Raw genomic sequence first — 22,795 nt, 5'->3', positions numbered from 1 at the left:
GAAAATTTGGAAGGGAAATGCAGACATTACATTTCCAATCCTATGAACTATCCAAATCTTGCATAACCTCAAATTAAATAAGGTCTAGATGACAAAAGTAACATGTATGAAGTGAACGAATCTGACGTCATCGGTCACACCTTGATGGGTGGTGTCATCAGACATTGACACAACTCTGCATATAAAATATGCAGTAGAGATGAAGAGAAGCTGAGGTGGAGGAAGGAAGAGAAGAGTGATGGCTGACATCACTGGCACATTGGGCCTCTTCTTCACCCTCATCACATTGTTTGTCTCCTCTTCCACCTCCTTCAATGCTCCAACTTGCAAGCTATGGAGGAAATTTCAGTTTAATGAGATGCAAGAACCGGGCAATGTGCTTCTAGGTGGGATGTTTCAAGTTCATTACACCTCTGTTTTTCCCGAGTGGACATTTACATCTGAACCACATCAGCCTGTCTGCACTGGGTAAGTTTCATACACACCACAAACAATGATTCAAGCTCAGATTGGTCCTTGAAGAAAAATGTCAATTAAATGTTTGTGATGGGTGAATCTATTGTTGGATTGCAATACCTCTCGTGTGTCACTGCCAATCTGCGTGTTCTTTAAATGAAGACTTTAAGTAAACAAATGTCAATTTCAAAATGTATTTAGCAAACAGAATCAATTCAAGATACAAATATTACAGAGCTCTTGGCCAGTTCATAACCCTACCTACAACAAAGTCAATTGTCAGGGCATGAAGTCTGACAACCTAACTATCCCTTGGCCCAGTTTATATAGAAAGACATATGTAATTATTGAAAGACATAAAGGGTGTATCTGTAGCCAATTTCACCAGGTTCTTATTAATGGTTTTGTATTTTGCATGTCAGGTTTGACATTCTAGGCTTCCGTCACGCTATGACCATGGCCTTCGCTGTTCAGGAGATAAACAAGAACCCTGACCTGCTTCCTAATCTGACTCTGGGATACCGTCTTTATGACAACTGCGGAGCCCTTGTGGTTGGATTCAGTGGAGCGTTAGCACTGGCAAGTGGTCAGGAGGAGGCGTTTGCTCTTCAGGGAGACTGTGCTGGGAGCCCATCTGTCCTGGGGATCGTGGGTGATTCACGCTCTACGTTCACTATTGCTTCTGCCAGTGTGTTAGGCTTGTACAAAATACCTATGGTCAGTGATTAGTGGCACTAAAGTTTGTGTTTTGTATGTGAATTATAAACTTTCATCATTTGAATAATATTGTAAAACACTGGAAGAAATGAGATTGGTTATGTAGAGAAATGGATGTCATCTGCTGAAGACATATAAATAATTATTACAATAATTTGATCAAGTTCATAAATTAACTCTTTTTCAAATGAAAAAGTATTTTTTACCAACAAAAACTGCAAAATGAACTTAAATCTTAGTTAAATTTAGTGTAAAAGTGATCATCACGCTTCGGATCAGAGTACAGATGCAGACAGCTAATCTTTGGAGAAAATCTAAGTGCACTGAGATTTAAAATTTTTGTTTAAACATTCAAATGTCTTTTTCTTTTCTTTTCTGTTTTTAAAAACGTTGATCTCTCTTACACAGTTAAATCTGTTAAAATAAAAGAATAATTTCATGTTCATGCTGAGTCCTCAGGAAATCTTTAATGTTCGAAAACATATTTAAAACATTATGGCTTGTGCTGATTAATTTCTTATTTTTAGGTAAGCTATTTTGCTACTTGTTCCTGTCTGACCAATCGTCAGCGCTTTCCGTCCTTTTTTAGAACCATCCCGAGCGATGCTTTCCAGGTAAAATATTCCTTTCAAGCTGAGAATCTACAGAGATAAAAAAAAAACTCTCCCCACCCTCAATTCAAACAAATATTACTTAGTATCAGATTACAAACTGTGGGAACTAAAAACTCAATTTTCTGGACTGATCCCACATTCAGGTACGTGCACTGATCCAGATCCTGAAACACTTTGGATGGACTTGGGTGGGACTGCTGGTCAGTGATGACGATTATGGGCTCCATGTGGCCCGTTCGTTCCAGTCTGACCTGGCCCAGTCAGAGCAAGGTTGTCTGGCCTACTTGGAGGTTTTGGCCCTGGGACGGTGATCTGAGTGAAAACAGGAGGATTGTGCACGTAATAAAGGAATCAACGGCTCGCGTGTTGATGGTGTTTGCACACCAGTCCCACATGATTAATCTCATGGAGGAGGTTTGATGTGCACAGAAAAAACTGCAGTGAACACGCTAAAGAATGCTATTTCTGGTATTAATAATGATATGTACAGGTGGTGAGACAGAAGGTGACAGGCCTTCAGTGGTTAGCAAGTGAAGCTTGGACTGGAACGACCTTCCTCCAGACGCCGGACATCATGCCGTACCTGAATGGCACGCTGGGCATCGCCATCCGTCGAGGTGAAATAACAGGTCTCAGAGAATTCCTCCTACGAATACGGCCTGGCCAGAGTAGCAACAACACTAGTTATGATATGGTAATATTTCTTACTATTTTAACTCCCAGAGGAACTGTTCATTTAAAAAATAAATGATATAATTTAATCTTTTTTCAGGTTCAACAGTTTTGGGAATACTCATTCCAGTGTAAATTTGGTGCGTCGGGTTCAGCAGAAGCCTGCACAGGAGATGAAAATATCCAGCAGGTGGCCGCTGAGTTTTTGGACATGTCTAACCTCAGACCAGAGTATAACATTTACAAAGCTGTGTACGCTTTGGCGCACGCGCTTGATGACATGCTGCAGTGTGAGCCAGGGAGGGGGCCGTTCAGTGGAGGCAGCTGCGCGGATATTCACAAATTGGAGCCCTGGCAGGTGAGACCTGACACTGGAAAATAACAAGCGCTTCCCCTTTTAGTGTGAGCCTTTGAAATTTAGATTCACCCAGTGGTCCCTCAGACCTGATTACTGTCAACCTCCATCAGCTGTTCAAATTGGAGCAACAGGGTCCAGAATTAGGATTCAACCTAATAAGCCTGATGTGGTATTGTGCATTTGCAGTTTGTGCATTATCTACAACATGTCAATTTCACCACAACGTTTGGGGATCAAGTATCATTTGATGAAAATGGGGACGTCCTACCCATCTATGACATCCTCAACTGGCAGTGGCTCCCTAATGGAAGAACTGAGGTTCAGAATGTGGGTGAGGTCAAGAGGTCACCGTCCAGAGGTGAAGAACTCCAGATCCATGAAGACAAGATCTTCTGGAACTTTGAATCTAATAAGGTTATTCTTGTGTGCTCCTGTTATCTGTTAGAAAAAATGCATGAAAATCAGATGCTGATTTTTCCTCCTGCAGCCCCCACAGTCAGTGTGCAGTGAAAGCTGTCCTCCTGGAACCCGCATGTCCAGGAAGAAAGGACAACCTGTCTGCTGCTTTGACTGTCTTCCTTGTTCTGAGGGGGAAATCAGCAACACAACAGGTTGGTGTTTGATTTCAAACACTATTTTGGGCACATTAATCTCAAAGCTGCGTCCATGTTTTGCTTCAGACTCCATGGAGTGCACCAGTTGTCCTGAGGACTTCTGGTCCAGCCCCCAGCGGGACCACTGCGTTCCCAAGAAAACTGAGTTCCTCTCCTACCATGAACCTCTGGGTATCTGTCTGACAGCCGCCTCCTTGTTGGGAACAGTGATCAGCGTGGTTGTGTTGGGCATCTTCATCCATCATCGCAGTACACCTGTAGTACGGGCCAACAATTCCGAGCTCAGCTTCCTGCTCCTGGTGTCCCTTAAGCTGTGTTTCCTCTGTTCTCTGCTGTTCATCGGTCGTCCCAGGCTGTGGACGTGCCAGCTGAGACACGCAGCATTCGGGATCAGCTTTGTGCTCTGTGTCTCGTGCATCCTGGTGAAAACCATGGTGGTCCTGGCTGTCTTCAGGGCCTCCAAGCCAGGAGGGGGCGCCACTCTGAAGTGGTTTGGTGCCGTGCAGCAGAGAGGAACAGTTCTGGGGCCTTACTTCAATCCAGGCAGCAATCTGCTTTGCCTGGCTATTGTCGTCTTCACCAAAGCCACATAAAAACATTCAGTACCACAAAGACAAGATCGTTTTTGAGTGTGTCGTTGGGTCCACAGTTGGTTTCGCTGTATTGCTCAGTTACATCGGTTTACTGGCCATCCTCAGTTTCCTGTTAGCATTTCTTGCACGGAATCTTCCCGACAACTTCAATGAGGCCAAACTCATCACTTTCAGCATGTTGATCTTTTGTGCTGTGTGGGTGGCCTTTGTCCCAGCTTACATCACTCACCGGGCAAATATGCAGAAATATGCAGATGCTGTCGAGGTCTTTGCTATCCTCACCTCCAGTTTTGGCCTCTTGGTGGCGCTTTTTGGACCAAAATGTTATATAATCCTGTTTCGTCCTGAGAGGAACACAAAAAGAGCAATAATGGCCCGTTGAAATCAGAACCAGCACTTCCAAATCACAATAACAAACAATCATTGAAGCATTAACAGCAAAAGTACAAATGCAAAAAAAATACAATTAAAATTAAAGCAATTCACCCCCTAGTGGTTAAAGATTGCACTGCAGTACACGTTTTCCCCATTTCCCCACCTTTCCATGTCACATTAACAATGTGCACTGCTGCATGTATTCCAACACCCACGGGGTAAGATAAGACCAGACAGAGACAGAATCTCAGTCTTCATTTTTGAATGTCATCAATAACTGATTCTTCTATTTCTCCACACTTTCTGTTTTGCTTCTCTTCCCTTCTCACTGTATTTCTTGTGCTGTTATGTTAAACTTTATTATGATGATCAATGAGGGCAGTTGAGCTGTATAATATGCTCACTCTTGTTTTATTGTGGTAAATAAATTTATATTTAAATCTGCCACATGCTTTTGGTCAGTAAAGGTTTGTGAAGGTTTTTTTTGTCCTGCAATATAGAAAAAATAATATGTAATAAAGATTTCAAGGGTCAAACAGAAAGGTATGACTCCATCTATCTGTGTGGAATAGAAAAATAAGTAACATTTAAGCAGCAATTAAATACATTTTTATCACACTTCACATACGCATACAATTTAAAAAAACAAAACAAAATTCCAGCCCACGTGGCTGAAGCCCTCACGAGGGATGAGGAAGCCTGAGTGACTGAAATTGTGCAATGTGATGACTTAACCCTGCATATAAAACTGAAGATCTGCATCAGAATAGCCGACAATCGGCAGCTGTCACAGGAAAAGGGCAGCTATGACAGAACTACTTGAGTGGTGTTTTCCATCCTGTGCCGTCCTCATCCTCCTCTTTTCTTCGTCATCTTCTCTCTATTCCACATCCCCGTCTTGCAAATTATGGCGACGTTTCAGCCTCAATGAAATGCACAAGCCCCGGCGATGTGGTCCTGGGTGGGCTGTTTGAGGTCCACTACACCTCCGTCTTCCCTGAGTTGACCTTTACCACCGAGCCACAGCAGCCTGTCTGCCGAGGGTGAGTTCAAGACGTGCACATGCATCTGAAATGATTTTTTTTTTTTTTTTTTAAAACATTTAATCTCTTTTGTGTGGAACAGCTTTGACATTCTGGGCTTCAGACACGCCATGACCATGGCCTTTGCTGTGGAGGAGATCAACAGAAACTCCAATTTGCTTCCTAATTTGACTCTTGGATACAGTCTTTTTGACAACTGCGGTGCACTTGTGGTTGGGTTCAGCGGTGCGCTGTCGCTGGCGAGTAGCCCCGAAATGCAGTTTCTGCTTGAGGAAGACTGTGAGGGGCCTCCCCCTGTGGTGGGCATTGTTGGGGATCACTATTCAACATTTTCTATTGCCATTTCCAGTGTGTTGGGTTTATATAAAATGCCTATTGTAAGTGATTTGCTATTTTAAATTTACTGTTTGAATTAAATTTACAAGAAGAAATACACTCGGGATTTCTGCACGTCTCTCTACAGGTGAGTTATTTTTCCACGTGCTCCTGCCTAAGTGATCATCAGCGGTTTCCATCTTTCTTCAGAACCATTCCCAGTGATGCCTTCCAGGTGAAAGTGATGCGTTAATATTGGTTTGGGAAAGCCACAGTCCGCTGATTCAGCACTGTTATTTTAAAAGCTGCATCGTTTAAAGCTGGACACCAGTAAATCAGACAATCGCTGCCTTCCTGTCCTCAGGTACGTGCAATGATCCAGATCCTGAAACACTTTGGTTGGACTTGGGTGGGACTGCTGGTCAGTGATGACGATTATGGGCTCCATGTGGCCCGTTCATTTCAGTCTGACCTGGTCCAGTCAGGGCAAGGTTGTCTGGCCTACTTGGAGGTTTTGCCCTGGGACGGTGATCCGAGTGAAATCAGGAGGATTGTGCACGTGATAAAGGAATCAACGGCTCGCGTGGTGATGGTGTTTGCACATGAAATACACATGATTCAGCTGATGGATGAGGTTGGAATTAAATTTTATTCATGAGTAAAATGGAAAATTTGCTGTCAAGGGCACTTTTGATTTCTCATACTGTGTGATGTTGCACACAGGTGGTGGGACAGAACGTGACGGGCCGACAGTGGGTCGCAAGCGAAGCCTTGACCACCGCTGCTGTGCTCCAGGTGCCTCATTTCATGCCGTACCTGAGGGGCATGCTGGGAATCGCCATCCGCCGTGGAGAAATACCGGGACTCAGGGAATTCCTCCGACAGATCCGCCCTGACCGGCACAGTCGAGACACCGAGACCAGCATGGTATTAGTTCAACCACACAGAACAACACACAAAAGCTGAGTCATTTGAACGAATATTAATGATTTATTGCATCGATTTGAGGTTCGACAGTTCTGGGAGTACATTTTCCAGTGTAAGTTCGATCCACCGGGACTGGTGGAAGCTGGAGAGGTACTCTGTACAGGACAGGAAGCCATTGAGGATGCAGACACAGAGTTTTTGGATCTGTCTAACCTCAGGCCAGAGTATAACGTGTACAAAGCTGTGTATGCTCTGGCGTATGCACTTGACGACGCGCTGCGGTGTGAGCCAGGGAGGGGGCCGTTCAGTGCACACAGCTGTGCAGAGAATCAGAGGCTGCAGCCATGGCAGGTGATTATCTCCCCTCTACTCGTGTTATAAATACATCTGCTTCATTCTCACAAAAATCCTGTAGAAATCTGTGATTTGTGGTCTTTGTCCTTCACTCTCCTCATGAAAACATTGTTCTCTCTATTGTATTCATTGTAGGTCAATTCATGTGAATTCCACTCAGTAGAAGTCAGTATTATCAATCAACAGGTTATCTTTGAATGTATTTCTCTTTCCAGCTTGTTTACTCCTTGGAAAAAGTCAATTCAATTTCACCACACCGTTCGGTGATCAAGTATCATTTGATGAAAATGGGGACGTCCTACCCATCTATGACATCATGAACTGGCTGTGGCTCCCTGATGGAAGAACTATGGTTCAGAATGTGGGTGAGGTCAAAGGGTCACCGTTCAGAGGTGAAGAACTCACGTTATATGAAGACAAGATCTTCTGGAACTTTGAATCTAATAAGGTTATTCTTGTGTCCTGTAAATAAATTCTCCTGTTATCTGTTAAAAGAAACGCATGAAAATCAGATGTTGATTTTTCCTCCTGCAGCCCCACACTCAGTGTGCAGTGAAAGCTGTCCTCCTGGAACCCGCATGTCCAGGAAGAAAGGACAACCTGTCTGCTGCTTTGACTGTCTTCCTTGTTCTGAGGGGGAAATCAGCAACACAACAGGTTGGTGTTTGATTTCAAAACTATTTTGGGCACATTAATCTCAAAGCTGTGTCCATGTTTTGCTTCAGACTCCATGGAGTGCACCAGTTGTCCTGAGGACTTCTGGTCCAGCCCCCAGCGGGACCACTGCGTTCCCAAGAAAGCTGAGTTCCTCTCCTACCATGAACCTCTGGGTATCTGTCTGACAGCCGCCTCCTTGTTGGGAACAGTGATCAGCGCGGTTGTGTTGGGCATCTTCATCCATCATCGCAGTACACCTGTAGTACGGGCCAACAATTCCGAGCTCAGCTTCCTGCTCCTGGTGTCCCTTAAGCTGTGTTTCCTCTGTTCTCTGCTGTTCATTGGTCGTCCCAGGCTGTGGACGTGTCAGCTGAGACATGCAGCATTCGGGATCAGCTTTGTGCTCTGTGTCTCGTGCATCCTGGTGAAAACCATGGTGGTCCTGGCTGTCTTCAGGGCCTCCAAGCCAGGAGGTGGCGCCATTCTGAAGTGGTTTGGTGCCGTGCAGCAGAGAGGAACAGTTCTAGTTCTTACGTGTGTTCAGGCAGCAATTTGTGTTGCCTGGATTGCTTCAGCCACACCAGAACCTCAGAAAAACACTCAGTATCACAATGACAGGATTGTGTATGAGTGTGCCATGGGGTCAACAATTGGTTTCTCAGCCTTGCTGGGTTACATTGGTTTGCTCGCAATCCTCAGTTTCCTGTTAGCATTTCTAGCCAGAAACCTTCCCGACAACTTCAACGAAGCCAAACTCATTACTTTCAGCATGCTGATCTTCTCAGCTGTTTGGGTGGCCTTTGTCCCAGCTTACATCAACTCACCGGGCAAATATGCAGATGCAGTCGAGGTCTTTGCTATCTTAGCTTCCAGCTTTGGGCTTTTAGTTGCACTGTTTGGGCCCAAGTGTTATATTATCCTGTTCAAACCCAATAAAAACACAAAGAAAGCGATCATCTCTCGAGATGCCACAAAAATATAAAACAAAGGTACTAAACATAGAGACATGTCAGTGATCAGTAGATTTACTTTGTACTGTTTCTGTCTTTTAAAATATTATATTGGGGAAGAGTAAAGGACAAAATAAAGTGGGGGATGTTTCATGGTTCATGGTGTCTGTAATACGACGTTAGGAACAAAACAATACGCATACAAAACAATATCAATTTTTATTAAATATTTTGAATAATCTAATAAAATTCAGAGAGGAAGTACAAAAAATAAACATTAAAGCAACTTCAATAGGAAAGTACTGCCCTGCCCCTGCTAATGCCTTCGCCCTGATGGGTGGTCCACAGGAAGTAACGAAATCACGCGAGCAAGCAAGTCAATAAAAAAGAAGCCAAACCAGCAGCACGAGAACAGCAGCAAAGTCATGTGGACGGCGTCACAAGTCAGCCTGTGCTCATTTCTCTGTTTACTTTCTCTTGATTCCCACTTTTATTTCCTGGAGTGCTCCCCTCTTCACTCCTGTCGGATGCAGGAACAGTTTAATCTTAGCGGCATGCACAGGGCCGGGGACGTGGTTCTGGGCGGGCTTTTCGAAATCCACTTCTTCTCCGTCTTTCCTGATCTGTCTTTCAGCTCAAAGCCGCAGCAACCCACCTGCCACGGGTGAGTCCCACCAGGAATTACTCTCTAGGTCTCCTAACATGTGGGTTTATTGATTTTGAGTCTTATTTGTTTCAGAATTGTGAAAGCTGATGCAGATGTGCGATCTTTCATTTCAAGCTGTTTTGTCATTCCAGTTTTGATGTTTTAGGCTTCAGACAGGCTCAGACCATGGCCTTCGCCATCGATGAGGTCAACAGAAACCCCCACCTGCTGCCTAACGTGACCCTGGGCTACAGCATATACGACAACTGCGTCAAACTAGCCATCGGATTTCGTGCGGCGTTGTCCTTGATCAGTGGGGAAGAGGAGAGGTTTGAATTAACCGACACTTGTAAAGGGAGCCCGCCTGTCATCGGAATCGTGGGTGATTCCTCCTCCACCCGTTCCATTGCCATCTCCACAGTCTTAGGTTTGTACAGAGTGCCCATGGTAAGTTTTCTCGGTCCAAACTTCAGCTTTTGAAATGATGTAATTTTGTTATAGGGTGGCAAAATAAAGCGTAACACAATGGTTTTGAATGTTTATAGGTGAGCTATTTCGCCACGTGTTCCTGCTTGAGCGAACCGGCAGATGTTTCCATCTTTCTTTAGGACAATTCCAAGTGATGCTTTTCAGGTGCCGACTGCTCAACAAAAGTGTTTCTTTCCCCTCAAAAATGTACCTGTTGGTCACAATCAGCATTTAATTGGTGCATTTTATGCCTTAAAAAGGCAAAAAAGCAATTAAATCATTTAATGCAGAACATAAACTATTGTGCTAAATTCCCTCAGGTGAGTGCTATGATCCAGATCCTGAAACACTTCAGCTGGACGTGGGCGGGTCTGTTGGTCAGCGACGATGATTATGGGCTTCACGCCGCCCGGTCCTTTCAGTCAGACCTGGCTGCGTCAGGCGGAGGTTGCCTGGCCTACGTGGAGGTGCTGCCCTGGGGCGAGGACCGGCCAGAGTTGAGGAGGATTGTGGGTGTAATGAAGGCATCCACAGCTCTCGTGGTCATTGTCTTCGCGCACGAGACTCACATGATTAACCTCATGGAAGAGGTCAGAAGTGACGAGAAAAACTGTTCACTGATAGGGATGCTCATTTATCAGTAATTGCAGATGTAAGATGGCAGGAATTGATGGTTTCTGATCCGCAGGTGAGGAGGCAGAATGTTACTGGCCTGCAGTGGATCGCCAGCGAGGCTTGGACGGCAGCGTCTGTGCTCCAGACCCCCGAGCTCATGCCGTTCCTGGCGGGCACGCTGGGCATCGCCATCCGCCGAGGTGAAATTTCAGGGCTCAGGGAATTCCTCCAGGGGATCCACCCTGAGGAACGCTCCAACAACCATTATGGAAATAGCATGGTGGGAGCTAACGGTGCTACTACTCCGATCAGATACCTGAAGGAGCAATAATGGTTCTGAAACGTTGCCCTATTTGAATGTGTAACAGGTAAAGCAGTTTTGGGAGCACACGTTTCAGTGCAAATTCGCACCACCTCCAGCAGGTCAGGTAGACACTGGAGGGCGTCCGTGCACAGGATGGGAACATCTGGAGGATGCAGAGACTGAGTTCATGGATCTGTCGAACCTCAGACCAGAGTATAACGTGTACAAAGCCGTGTACGCTCTGGCGTACGCTATCAATGACATGTTGAAGTGCGAGCCAGGGAGGGGGCCATTTGGAGGAAAGCGCTGTGGCAGTTTGAAGCAGCTGGAGCCGTGGCAGGTGTGACGACTGCGCCACATTCTCAAATCTAAGAATTTAAAAACTGATAAAAAATAATAATCAATCTGTCTTTTATTAAATTTCCAGATTGTTTACTACTTGGAAAAAGTCAATTTCACAACACCGTTTGGCGATCAAGTATCATTTGATGAAAACGGCGACGCCTTACCCATCTATGACATCATGAACTGGCTGTGGCTCCCTGATGGAAGAGCGAAAGTCCAGAACATAGGCGAGGTCAAGAGGTCACCGTCCAGAGATGAAGAACTCACGATCCATGAAGACAAGATCTTCTGGAACTTTGAATCCAAAAAGGTGAAATATTGAATGATTTTTTTACATGATGTAACTTACTTTAATAACATTCAAGGTTGTTTTTTTTTCCTCCTGCAGCCCCCACACTCAGTGTGCAGTGAAAGCTGTCCTCCTGGAACCCGCATGTCCAGGAAGAAAGGACAACCTGTCTGCTGCTTTGACTGTCTTCCTTGTTCTGAGGGGAAAATCAAACACAACAGGTTGGTGTTTGATTTCAACACTATTTTGGGCACATTAATCTCAAAGCTGCGTCCATGTTTTGCTTCAGACTCCATGGAGTGCACCAGTTGTCCTGAGGACTTCTGGTCCAGCCCCCAGCGGGACCACTGCGTTCCCAAGAAAACTGAGTTCCTCTCCTACCATGAACCTCTGGGTATCTGTCTGACAGCCGCCTCCTTGTTGGGAACAGTGATCAGCGCGGTTGTGTTGGGCATCTTCTTCATCCATCATCGCAGTACACCTGTAGTACGGGCCAACAATTCAGAGCTCAGTTATCAGATCTTGGTGTCCCTTAAGCTGTGTTTCCTCTGTTCTCTGCTGTTCATCGGTCGTCCCAGGCTGTGGACGTGCCAGCTGAGACACGCAGCATTCGGGATCAGCTTTGTGCTCTGTGTCTCGTGCATCCTGGTGAAAACCATGGTGGTCCTGGCTGTCTTCAGGGCCTCCAAGCCAGGAGGGGGCGCCACTCTGAAGTGGTTTGGTGTTGTGCAGCAGAGAATGACAGTGATCATTCTTACTTCTATTCAGGCAGCAATCTGCTTATCATGGATTCTTTTAGCCTCCCCGTTTCCTCACAAGAACACTCAATACAGCAATGAAAGGATCATTTATGAGTGTGCCGTCGGCTCCACAGTAGGCTTTGTTCTGCTACTGAGCTATATCGGTTTATTGGCTACTCTCAGTTTTCTGATTGCATTCTGTTCAAGGAAGCTTCCAGATAGTTTCAATGAGGCCAAGCTCATCACTTTCAGCATGCTGATCTTTTGTGCCGTGTGGGTGGCCTTTGTCCCAGCTTATATTAGCTCACCAGGAAAATATGCAGATACCGTCGAGGTCTTTGCCATCCTGGCCTCCAGTTTTGGCCTCTTGGCTGCACTTTTTGGACCCAAATGTTACATAGTGTTGCTGAGACCAGAGAAGAACACAAAGAATGCCATCATGGGTCGAGTCAAGTAAAACCATATATAAAGAATTCAGCCGATTTAATGTTCCTAAATTAATACATTCATCATAATTTTAATTTGGATCATGTTTTTTTGCAATTTTATTTTATAAATGGGATTATTCAGGATCATTAATTGTGGTTTCTTGCTCCATCAGGTCCTTTTAATTGGAGAGCCAAATTTAAGTTTGTGCTATGCAGACGTTGCGGTGAGCAGGAAAAACCCTCATTGTCAAAACCAGATAGGAGTGTGTGAAGTTCTGCTTCCATCTAGTGGAAGGTTGAGGTAACACCAAATAAGACACACTGGCTTCAAAATGAATCAATAATAAAGGCTGATAATTTGTCATTGTCAATACATCTCGATGGAAATACAGTGTATGTCTATATGTTTGTGCATTTATATCTATATAATCTTATATTGCTGCATGACTGAGCACAATAAACAATATAAAAGATTATAATCATTGGAGTTCTGCCACTGAACTTAGCGGTACCCTGAATGTCCAAGCATTTTATCACTTTTGCTAAAACCATGGCTTCAGACGGAAGTGAAAGCAACATGTCAGTGTTGGCAACAGCTGTTTTACTTGCGTGTTGTTGCCGTCACAGATATGGAAACCTGTAAACCAGAATGTTGTGGTCTAATCTTACTCACTACTTATTGCCTCTGTTAGACATTTTAGTCTCGCGTGTGCCGTTATATATTCTGACCACAAGATGGCGGTGTTCCCCTAAAACGGTGTAAAAAGATCTAACCTCGAATACTGTTAAAAGACCGCTGAGAAATAAGATGGAACAACGTCCCTCTTCTGATTAAAGTGTAATAAACAGCTCTGAATGCCGACTTCTTTCTTTACAAGAAGGTCTTGTGGGTTTTGCTTTCCAAATACACTTAGTCATCTACTCCAGCAGCACGGCGGCTGTGAATGTCACCCTGCTTCATGACAGAAGCTCATACAATATTAAAGAGACCACTGAAGTTAGGGGATGAAAGGAGGAAAACAAATTGTTTCCTCGGGGGAGCGGGGGGAACAAGAAAACACAGGCTGTTGGTGGCAAAATCACTTCTTGATTATTTAATGAAGAACAACTAATGATATATCAACGTATAACACTGGCCAACACTATATTCTATGGATCAGGTTAGGTAACCTAACACAGCCTAACAAACAAAATAAGCCACAAGAACACTCAACACACTGAAAATGCCGCCACACCAATGGGAAACCAACAACAATTAGTAAGGCCAGTTGTCTTCTCCACCGAAAAGAGCAACCAACAGCCACAGTCCACAATCCACAAAACCAGCCTCACACTTTCACCACTGTGGTCCACCACCGCTCACTCCCCCCACCGCTGGGTGGGAAGGAGGGTTTGTGAACAGATCTGATGGCATGATAAGGAATCCATAATGAATAAATAATCAAACTGCATTAGAATATACACACAACAGACACATGATATAGTATACTTTTTATTAACCCTGTGCTTTAAATGTCCCATAATGCATTACCTTTTTCTAAATAGCCAATGAAAGCAAATAAGAATCAGAATGTTTTTACTTGTTTTACAATTTCTTTCAGCAGCGTTTTATTGATGCAGATGCATAAATAACACATATTTCTAAAAAAGGAATATAAATCTCATATTTTGTTTGCTATCGCATCATCAGGTGTTTCTTTGTGTTTTTCTCGGGTCGCAACAGGATGATGAAACACTTTGGAGCAAAGATACAGAAGAGCAGGCCATAACTGGAAGCCAGGATGGCAAAGATTTCCACGGCAACTGAGTATTTTCCGGGAGAGCTGACGTAAGCGGGGACGAAGGCCACCCAGACGGCGCAGAAGATCAGCATGCTGAAGGTGATCAGCTTGGCCTCGTTGAAGTTGTCGGGGAGTTTCCGAGCCAGGAACGCCAACAGGAGGCAGGTGCAGGCCAGCAGACCGATGTAGCCCAGGACCAGAGAGAAGCCCACCACGGAGGCCATGGCGCACTCCAGGGTGACCTGTAAGCCCGGCACATCCAAGTCAGCTTGGGGCACTGGGGGGCTCAGTGACAGCCAAACAATACAGATGATAACCTTGATGAAAGAAAGCATTGTGCAACATCAGCTCAACACTGTGAAAACAAACACTCATATAACATCACATAAATCATACTGACATAAAAAAACAATGTTTTCTCTTAATCCATCTGCAACTCTTGCCTGTACACAAGTAAAGATGCAAACGCTTCCTCTCTGTTGGGACGGGCCGAACCACTTCATTAGGGCCCCTGCCCCGGCCGGGCCGGGCGGAAGGCTGCCAGAACCACTATAGTCTTGACTTGGAGGCAGGAAACACAAAGCACGAAGCTGATCCCAAAAGCCGCCTGCTGGAACCGACAGGACCAGACGGACGGACGACCGATGAACACCAGCGAGCACAGGAAACACAGCTTGAGTGACAGCAGCAGCAGGAAGCTCAATTCAGAGTTGTTGGCTCGAACCTTCCAATTAAAATTGGGATGAATTGATTAAACAGATTCAGTGGATTTCTTTTCCAGGACGTGACTCTGAGTTCTCACCATGGGTGTGTGACGATAGTGAAGGAACACCACAAACACAGCTGTTGTCACCACAGCGCCGGACACGGCCACGGCGGTCAGAGCAACGCCCAAGGTTTCATTAAAGGACAGAAAATCCAGCTGTCGAGGAACACAAGCAGTCCGTCCATCGTTGGACCAGAACTCAGGAGGGCAACGGTCACACTGAAGAGAACCTAAATAGTGACAGTCAGACGTTCAAACCCCCAAAGTTCAGAACAGAAAGAAGCTGCTGTAATATTTCCCTCACCGCTTGTGTTGCTAATCTCGCCGTCAGCACAGGGGATACAGTCGAAGCAGCAGAGGGGTTCTCCCTTCCTGTTGGCCTTTCTGCTGCCGGGGGGGCAGCTCTCACTGCACACTGACACAGGCACCTAGACATGCACACCCCCAGCATATTAAATACATTTCCATATATCCAGATTTTTGTGATTGAGATGCTTCCTCTGAATCACCTGATTATATTTGGCGCTCCACTCAATTTCTGACTCATTGAGCTGCAGGTCAAATCCAGCCACGCCACCGATCAGGACGAGCTGGAGGGTCCCGTCTGTGTCTCTCTGCCAGTTAATGAGGTCGTACATTGCCGGAATATCTGCACCTCGGAAGTACAAGTGTTTGCCCTGCGGCGTGGTGAAATTCACTCTGCTCAAGTGTTGCAGCAGCTGTAAACACGACGGTGTTGCAACTTATTATTATTTTGTGATTTTACTGCATTTATTTGATCTGTGTATTATTTTCTTTACCTCTGTTGTTTTAATGCCCTTCGGGGAGGTGCAGTGAGAAGTTCCAGAAGGGCTGTTATGAATGGGGCAAGAGAGAAGGCTGTGAAGGGCGTTGGCCGCAGCATATACAGCCAGGTAGACGTTATACGTCACCCTCAGCTGTGAGGTATCGGTGAAGGGATGCTGCACTCCCTCCAGAGACTCTGCACCACTGCAGGGAGGCAGCGAAGCGTTCAAATCACCAGAGGTCTCTGAAGAAGAAGGTGATGGGCTGCAGCCAAATTCCTCCTCCCAGAATTCTTGTAAAAACTTGTCGCTGGGCCGAAGAGACGGGTTCAGGCCTCTGAGGAAACGGTCAAATCCGGGGATGTGTTGGCTTGCGATGGCCACGCCGACGACTCCACTCGCCACTGTAGAAGTGTCAGGATCTTTGAGAAGAACCTCACTGGTGCTCCAGGCCTCGCTGGCCAGAAACTGTCTGTCGGTCACCTGCAGCGGAGGCAGCGTTCAAAGATCAGAACTCCTCTGACTGATTAGACACTCAGATCCCTGCACAGAACTTCTCACGTTTATTTTCTGCAGCTGATGGAAGAGATGCCCTACGTCAGTGTACCAGCTAAAAACCAGAATCACCCTCGCAGTCGAGGCCTGAATTGTGCGCGCCGCACGCACGGCGTCTGCCACGATCGTCTCCCTCTGGAGAGTCTCGACAAACGCCAGACACACACCTTTCCCCTGAGTCTGCTCTTGAAACACCTGACGTACACAGATAAACACACCGCAGCTGTGCATGTAGGATTATCCACAGGAGAATGTCTTGCATGCTTAGCCAGAATATTTCACCTTAACTGCCACATGACCGTAATCATTGTTTGCCACCACTGCCCCGATCCACGTCCAGTTGAAGCGTAACACAAGCTGGGCGAGAGCCTGAGCTTGGTAAATATCACTGGCCATGGTCCTGAAGAAGGTGGGATATCGGTGCCTGTCACTCAGGCAAGGGCAGCTAGCTGTGTAGCTTATCTGGAAGAACAACCACAAAGATCCTTAAAGCTTGTGCAGTCTCTACATAGGCATATTTTTAAAAGCTTTATTATTATTATTATTATATTATAAATAGAATCCAATTACATCATCCGCAGGCTCATGTGTGCTTTAAAAACATGTCATATGATTTATATAAACTGAAAGGACGGAAAACTCACTAAAGGTACAGATAGTGGACTCAGGGTTCCCAGGAGTATTTTTGCTGCATTGGAAGAAGCGCCACCAATAATCAAAGGAACGGAGGCAGCACCTAAATTGGTTTAAAAATGGCAATTTTAAATCAAGTTTGAGTTCATCAGGTATTGCAAGGCTTAGTCAGTACCTTTTTTTTCACTCGTCTCTGCAGAGTAGTCCGCTGGGGTTGCCAAATCACAGCTGGCACTGTCTCCCGCGACCAGTGCCAGCGCCCGCCTGAGTGGTCCAGGGGTGGAGGGCGCAGCTATCGCGAATGTGGTACCCGAGCTTCACGCCTGGCAGCAGCGCTGCGCTGTGATTGATCTCCTCCACTGCAAACACCATGGCGTAAATGTACTGCAAAGGGAGGTTTTCCAGCCTGAAGCCAAGAATGAGGAGAATCCAAGTGTAAACATTGGATTTGGAGGGAAAAAGGTCAAAACAGTTCACACAAATGGCGTGAAAGATTGCAGCTGTACCCGGTGCAAGCTTTGTAATGCGATTGCTGAGTGAAGTTGTCGGCTGTGTCTGGAGGCGTGTAATGAAGGTTAAAGAGCCCACCGACAACCACGTCCCCATCCTGGAAGAGGCCCTGTTCAGTCGGTGTGGACCACTGAGAACAAGTCAGAGCCTGAACTACCTGTAAGACCCCCCCGAGTCCCAGCTCCCTGCCACCGAAGCCCACAATCAAGGTGAAGATCCGTGATAACTGAGACATGGATGATGCTGTTCTGCCCACCTCGCGCCGACGGAATGACCAGACAACAGCCTGGAAATGGAAAGTTACATTTGCTCAAACAAACCAATACAGCAGATCACGACAGAGGCAAAGTATGGAGCGCAGGCATGTCCTGACGGCGCTGCAACGCATCACTCCTTACACATGACACGGAGCGAACATATGACTGCCCAGCAGGCCTGCGCTGATATTTATAACTGCTGTAAAGCCCAGGGAGGGGTGGCAGTAAACAGAACTGCACAGCATCAAATTACCGCTCTCAAAGGCAAAAGAAAAACAATAATGAAATGACTGAGTGATTTGTGTGCATGTGTTCATGTGTGTGCATGTGTGTGAGAGAGAGAGAGAGAGAGAGAGAGAGAGAGAGAGAGGAAAGAGGGACTGGAGCGTTCACCTGGAGGGCAGTGACCAGGCGTATCCCAGCAGGCCTGTCAGGCTCCGGCCCCTCCCCCCCCTCAGCACATTGTTGTTTCATCATGGGATCATTATGAAGATGCCTCATTAAATTGTTTTTCAAACCACATTGTAAATTCACACTGACCTAATGTGATACAGTTTTTTATGATCATGGTGGAAGATCAAAGTTTAATGATAAATAAAAGTAATACAGCATTTAAATTCATTATTTAGTGCAAAAATAGAGCCCACCAGGGGTCCAGTTCCAGAAACATGGGGCCCCTCCCCTGGAGTACAGGGATCTGTTCACCACTACACCAGCTAAACTGGGCTAAGAAGGAACATCAGACATCAACAATCAGACTTCATCTTCTGAGCCGTCAGCTGCTTTACAGCTGGATCGTAATAATCAACATGATGCCAGATTTCAGTGTAATGGGGACCAGTTACAGACCAGTCAGGGTGCCCATGTTGACCCCTGTCCACCTCTGTAAGCACCAACAATGTGCAGATGAGCCTCAGAACTGGACCACTGAGTCTTGGAGGAAGGTGCTGTGGTATTGTTTTACATCACACAAAGGGCTGTGTGTGTGTGTGTGTGTGTGTGTGTGTGTGTGTGTGTGTGTGCGTGTATGGGTGAACACACAGCACCAGGATGCATTATGGGAAGAATGCAAACCAGGAGAGGTAGTGGGCATATTTGGGTGATCTGATGGGGTTCCTGCCCTCATGGTGCTGTTAGTCTGACATCTACCCAGACACACAGTAGTTGCAATATTCCCTGATGGCCGTGGCCTCTTTGGCTCAGGAGTCAATTGAAGAGCACGAGTTCATCCTTCAAATTTTTCAGCTCTTCCTCACAACTTACTGGACTTAAAGGTTTTGCCCACATCTTGGGGCCTGAAACCAGAGCACACCTTCAGGGGTCTAGTGGAGTCCATGTCTCCATGGGTCAGGCCTGTTTTGGCAGCAGAGGTGGGACTGGCACAGTTTTTGGCAGGTGGTTATATTGTTGTTCCTGATCAGCGTGATCTCATCACTCCTCAGAGGACTGTGACCGATATGAGAAGAACCCAGGTCAGAGGTTGAAAACCAGATTAAATCTCTTGGTAATTAAACAGATAGATGCAGCTGCTGGTGGTTCCCACAGCCTTTGAATTTCACAAAATCAAGAAGAACCTTGAACCTGGTCATCAGTCTCTTCCATGGAACCATTTTCCAAATATACCCCAGGTTGGAGTCACCCTTTCTATAGTTTCCTTTTTGATTATAGAGCTGCTCACACTGGTCTCCAGTAATGGTACTGAGGGTTGGGACTACTGGGAGACAATCAGTGATGCCCTGTTCACTCTCATCAGGTCATATTCTTACCTCACTCATCGTTCTAACCGAGAACGTCCCAGGAGACGTTGGGGTTACTGGTCTCGCAAGTTCTCACCAGAGTTATCAATTCTCGGGAGGCAAACAAGCAGCCGCAGCTTCAAAAACAAGTCCAATATTTACAGACTAATGACAGAATTATGAGTATTCCATCAACATGACGTCACTTCCAAAATGACAGTGACATTATCACAAAGTAGAGCATCAAAGATCAAAGATGAATCATTTTTATTGAAGCGTGTCTAACCATCAAATGATAAAAGTAGAGAAAATATTAGAACTGGAGTCTGAAGGGAAAATTGATAATCAAGATAAGATAATCTAGGATTTCTTAACATGGTGCTCTTGTGGAAAGCAGAACAGCTGTGGAAAAGGCAGTTTTATTTCGTGCAGAAACACGATTATCTTCTGTACAAGACAAAAGAATTACATTTTTATAAAACACACAAAAGCATCAAACGGTTGGATTAGACGCCATCTAGTGGTCAATTGTAGCAATTATATTTGTGCGTGCATTGATCTCCTGTGAAAGATAAATGCATATGTGTACATCTACAAGTACAATGCTGGGGTGGGACATCATTTGAGAGGTTAAGAGAAACATCAGCACATCTGTAAATGGTAGATGCGTCCATCTAGTGGTTGTAAGTCAATACAAACTATATTACTGAAGTAAGCAGATCAACAGGAATGTGGTCAAAGGTCATGCAAGCAAAGAATTGAATCCACTCAAGATAACTAAAAACAGTGTAATGCTTTCATTTCTCAGCATATGTTACTTTAAATGTAGAGAACTGCTTTTCAATTACATAATTTGGTTGTGCATCTTTTTCTTTAAAGCTACAAGACATTTGGTGATTGCGTGCTTTCAAGTAAGAGAATGAGAAATTCACTGATAGAAATCACATAAATATATCTGAGATGAGTTTCATGCTTTATTCCTGGACATCAGGTGTTTCTTTGTGTTTTTCTCGGGTCTCAACAGGATGATGAAACACTTTGGAGCAAAGATACAGAAGAGCAGGCCATAACTGGAAGCCAGGATGGCAAAGATTTCCACGGCAACAACATACTTTCCAGGAGAGCTGACGTAAGCGGGGACGAAGGCCACCCAGACGGCACAGAAGATCAGCATGCTGAAGGTGATCAGCTTGGCCTCGTTGAAGTTGTCGGGGAGTTTCCGAGCCAGGAACGCCAACAGGAGGCAGGTGCAGGCCAGCAGACCGATGTAGCCCAGGACCAGAGAGAAGCCCACCACGGAGGCCATGCCGCACTCCAGGGTGACCTTTGACCCTTGGAAACCCAAATCTCGTTCAGGCTTTGGGGGGCTGACAGAGAGCCATGTACCACAGATGACGATCTGCAAGTCCACAAATCACACAGCACCACATGCAGATTTTATATTGTGATATCATTTTTTTTTTTTTACACAAATGAACATGCTAACATGTCTATACCTGTATGCTGGTAAAGAGGCCGACACTTCCTCTCTGCTGAGACGGGCCGAACCACTTCATTGTGGCTTTACAATCGGGCTGAGCTGAGCGGAAAACAGCAAGAACCACAAGGGTCTTTACCAGGATACAGGAAACACAAAGCACGAAGCTGATCCCAAAAGCCGCCTGCTGGAACCGACAGGACCAGACGGACGGACGACCGATGAACACCAGCGAGCACAGGAAACACAGCTTGAGTGACAGCAGCAGCAGGAAGCTCAATTCAGAGTTGTTGGCTCGAACCTTCCAATGGAAATTAGGATGAATTGATTAAACAGATTCAGTGGTTTCTTTTCCAGGACGTGACTCTGAGTTCTCACCATGGGCGTGTGACGATAGTGAAGGAACACCACAAACACGGCTGTTGTCACCACAGCGCCGGACACGGCCACGGCGGTCAGAGCAACGCCCAAGGTTTCATTAAAGGACAGAAAATCCAGCTGTCGAGGAACACAAGCAGTCCGTCCATCGTTGGACCAGAACTCAGGAGGGCAACGGTCACACTGAAGAGAACCTAAACAGTGACAGTCAGACGTTCAAACCCCCAAAGTTCAGAATAGAAAGAAGCTGCTGTAATATTTCCCTCACCGCTTGTGTTGCTAATCTCGCCGTCAGCACAGGGGATACAGTCGAAGCAGCAGAGAGCCTTTCCCTTCCTGTTGGCCTTTCTGGTGCCGGGGGGGCAGCTCTCACTGCACACTGACACAGGCACCTAGACAATAAACCGCTCTCTCATAATTACATTTAAAAAAGATTTCGTCGCTAAAGTCATTTGATCCAACTACCTGGTTCAGGCCTGTGCTCCACTGAATGGCTGACTCATTCAGGATCAGGTCAAATCCATCCACACGACCAACCAGGACGAGCTTAAGTGGCCCATTGGGGGTTTTCTGCCAGTTGACAAGGTCGTACCTTGCTGTCATGTCGCTGCCTTGAAAATAAAAGGTTTCCCCACGTGGTGTGCTGAAATTCACTCTGTTCAAGTGCTGCAGTACCTGAAAACATGACATGAGAAGAGGGGAGTAATAGTAGCGTTATTAGCATGTTAGTAAAACCCACCTTAAAGATGTGCGGAAAATCTATTTACATCTATGGGTCGAATGTGATTTGGAGAGGAGCAATTGGACTTTCCGGGAGGGCTGTCTTGTCCGGGGCAGGAGAGAAGGCTGTGGAGGGCGTGGGCTGCAGCGTAAACTGCAAGGTAGACATTGTGTGCCACTCTTAGCTTTGAGGTATCGGTGAAAGGATGCTCCATCTCAACCAGGGACTCTGCACCACTGCAAGGGGGCAGGGAAGCCTTCCTCGTGGACCCCTTTGAAGGAAATAAAACACCTTTCATGGTCAGACCTTTGTCAAAGAGAAATACAAACAGACATGAATGTAAAAGTTGAAGTACTGGACTGCATTTAAACTCCATTTCCCAGAAGTCTTTTAGGAATTCGTCATCGGGGTGCTGAACTGGGTTCAAACTCCTGAGAAAATGTTCAAATCCAGGTATGGTGGAACTCTGAATGGCCACTCCAAGAACACCGTTCGCCACTTCGGCGATGGCGAGTTCTTGGAGAAGTTCCTCACTGGTGCTCAAGGCCTCACTGGCCAGAAACTGTCTACCAGTAATCTGCAGTGAAAGCACAATGACATTAATCTGGATGGCACAAAAAGCACTTTAACGTTAGGAGAAAAAATGTTTTTCTATGTGATTCACTTACGTTTCTCTTGGCCAGTTCAAGAAGTATTTCTTTTGCATCTATATACCA

General features: G+C 45.7%; 4 protein-coding genes and 2 pseudogenes across 4 annotated transcripts in view; 4 read left to right on the top strand and 2 right to left on the bottom strand.

The window, feature by feature from the left end:
• Positions 1-238: 238 nt before the first annotated feature.
• LOC130535445 (extracellular calcium-sensing receptor-like) lies at positions 239-4,843 on the top strand (annotated as a pseudogene).
• A 473-nt stretch (positions 4,844-5,316) lies between these two features.
• On the top strand, positions 5,317-8,780 carry LOC130535446 (extracellular calcium-sensing receptor-like). The gene is given in 10 exon segments (XM_057050471.1): positions 5,317-5,340; positions 5,342-5,442; positions 5,525-5,819; positions 5,906-5,992; positions 6,122-6,391; positions 6,481-6,684; positions 6,766-7,058; positions 7,276-7,502; positions 7,573-7,695; positions 7,764-8,780. Coding segments are annotated over 10 exon segments (2,523 nt in total). The 5' UTR covers positions 5,317-5,331; the 3' UTR covers positions 8,678-8,780.
• Positions 8,781-9,063: 283 nt separating this feature from the next.
• On the top strand, positions 9,064-13,236 carry LOC130535277 (extracellular calcium-sensing receptor-like). Its single transcript, XM_057050244.1, is given in 10 exon segments — positions 9,064-9,309; positions 9,444-9,738; positions 9,837-9,872; positions 9,874-9,924; positions 10,080-10,349; positions 10,448-10,654; positions 10,743-11,018; positions 11,106-11,333; positions 11,412-11,562; positions 11,602-13,236. Coding segments are annotated over 10 exon segments (2,661 nt in total). The 5' UTR covers positions 9,064-9,070; the 3' UTR covers positions 12,510-13,236.
• A 910-nt stretch (positions 13,237-14,146) lies between these two features.
• On the bottom strand, positions 14,147-17,745 carry LOC130535280 (extracellular calcium-sensing receptor-like; annotated as a pseudogene).
• Positions 17,746-18,576: 831 nt separating this feature from the next.
• LOC130535323 (extracellular calcium-sensing receptor-like) overlaps positions 18,577-22,795 on the top strand; it is a 6,196-nt gene continuing 1,977 nt past the window's right edge. The window contains exons 1-2 of the mRNA XM_057050316.1: positions 18,577-18,652; positions 19,013-19,230. Of these exons, the coding sequence (XP_056906296.1) occupies positions 18,577-18,652; positions 19,013-19,230 (294 nt within the window). The remainder of the gene's footprint in view (positions 18,653-19,012; positions 19,231-22,795) is intronic.
• On the bottom strand, positions 19,963-22,560 carry LOC130535282 (extracellular calcium-sensing receptor-like). The gene is made up of 7 exons (XM_057050248.1): positions 22,435-22,560; positions 22,126-22,350; positions 21,824-22,033; positions 21,627-21,750; positions 21,359-21,552; positions 21,000-21,281; positions 19,963-20,902 (listed from the first exon to the last, which is right to left on the bottom strand). The coding sequence occupies exons 1-7, from the start codon at positions 22,453-22,455 to the stop codon at positions 20,471-20,473; spliced, it is 1,488 nt and encodes a 495-aa protein (XP_056906228.1). The 5' UTR covers positions 22,456-22,560; the 3' UTR covers positions 19,963-20,470.

Source organism: Takifugu flavidus, chromosome 12 (assembly GCF_003711565.1).
Source record: "Takifugu flavidus isolate HTHZ2018 chromosome 12, ASM371156v2, whole genome shotgun sequence".
NCBI lineage: Eukaryota > Metazoa > Chordata > Actinopteri > Tetraodontiformes > Tetraodontidae > Takifugu > Takifugu flavidus.
This window is presented reverse-complemented; position numbering and strand designations above follow the sequence as displayed.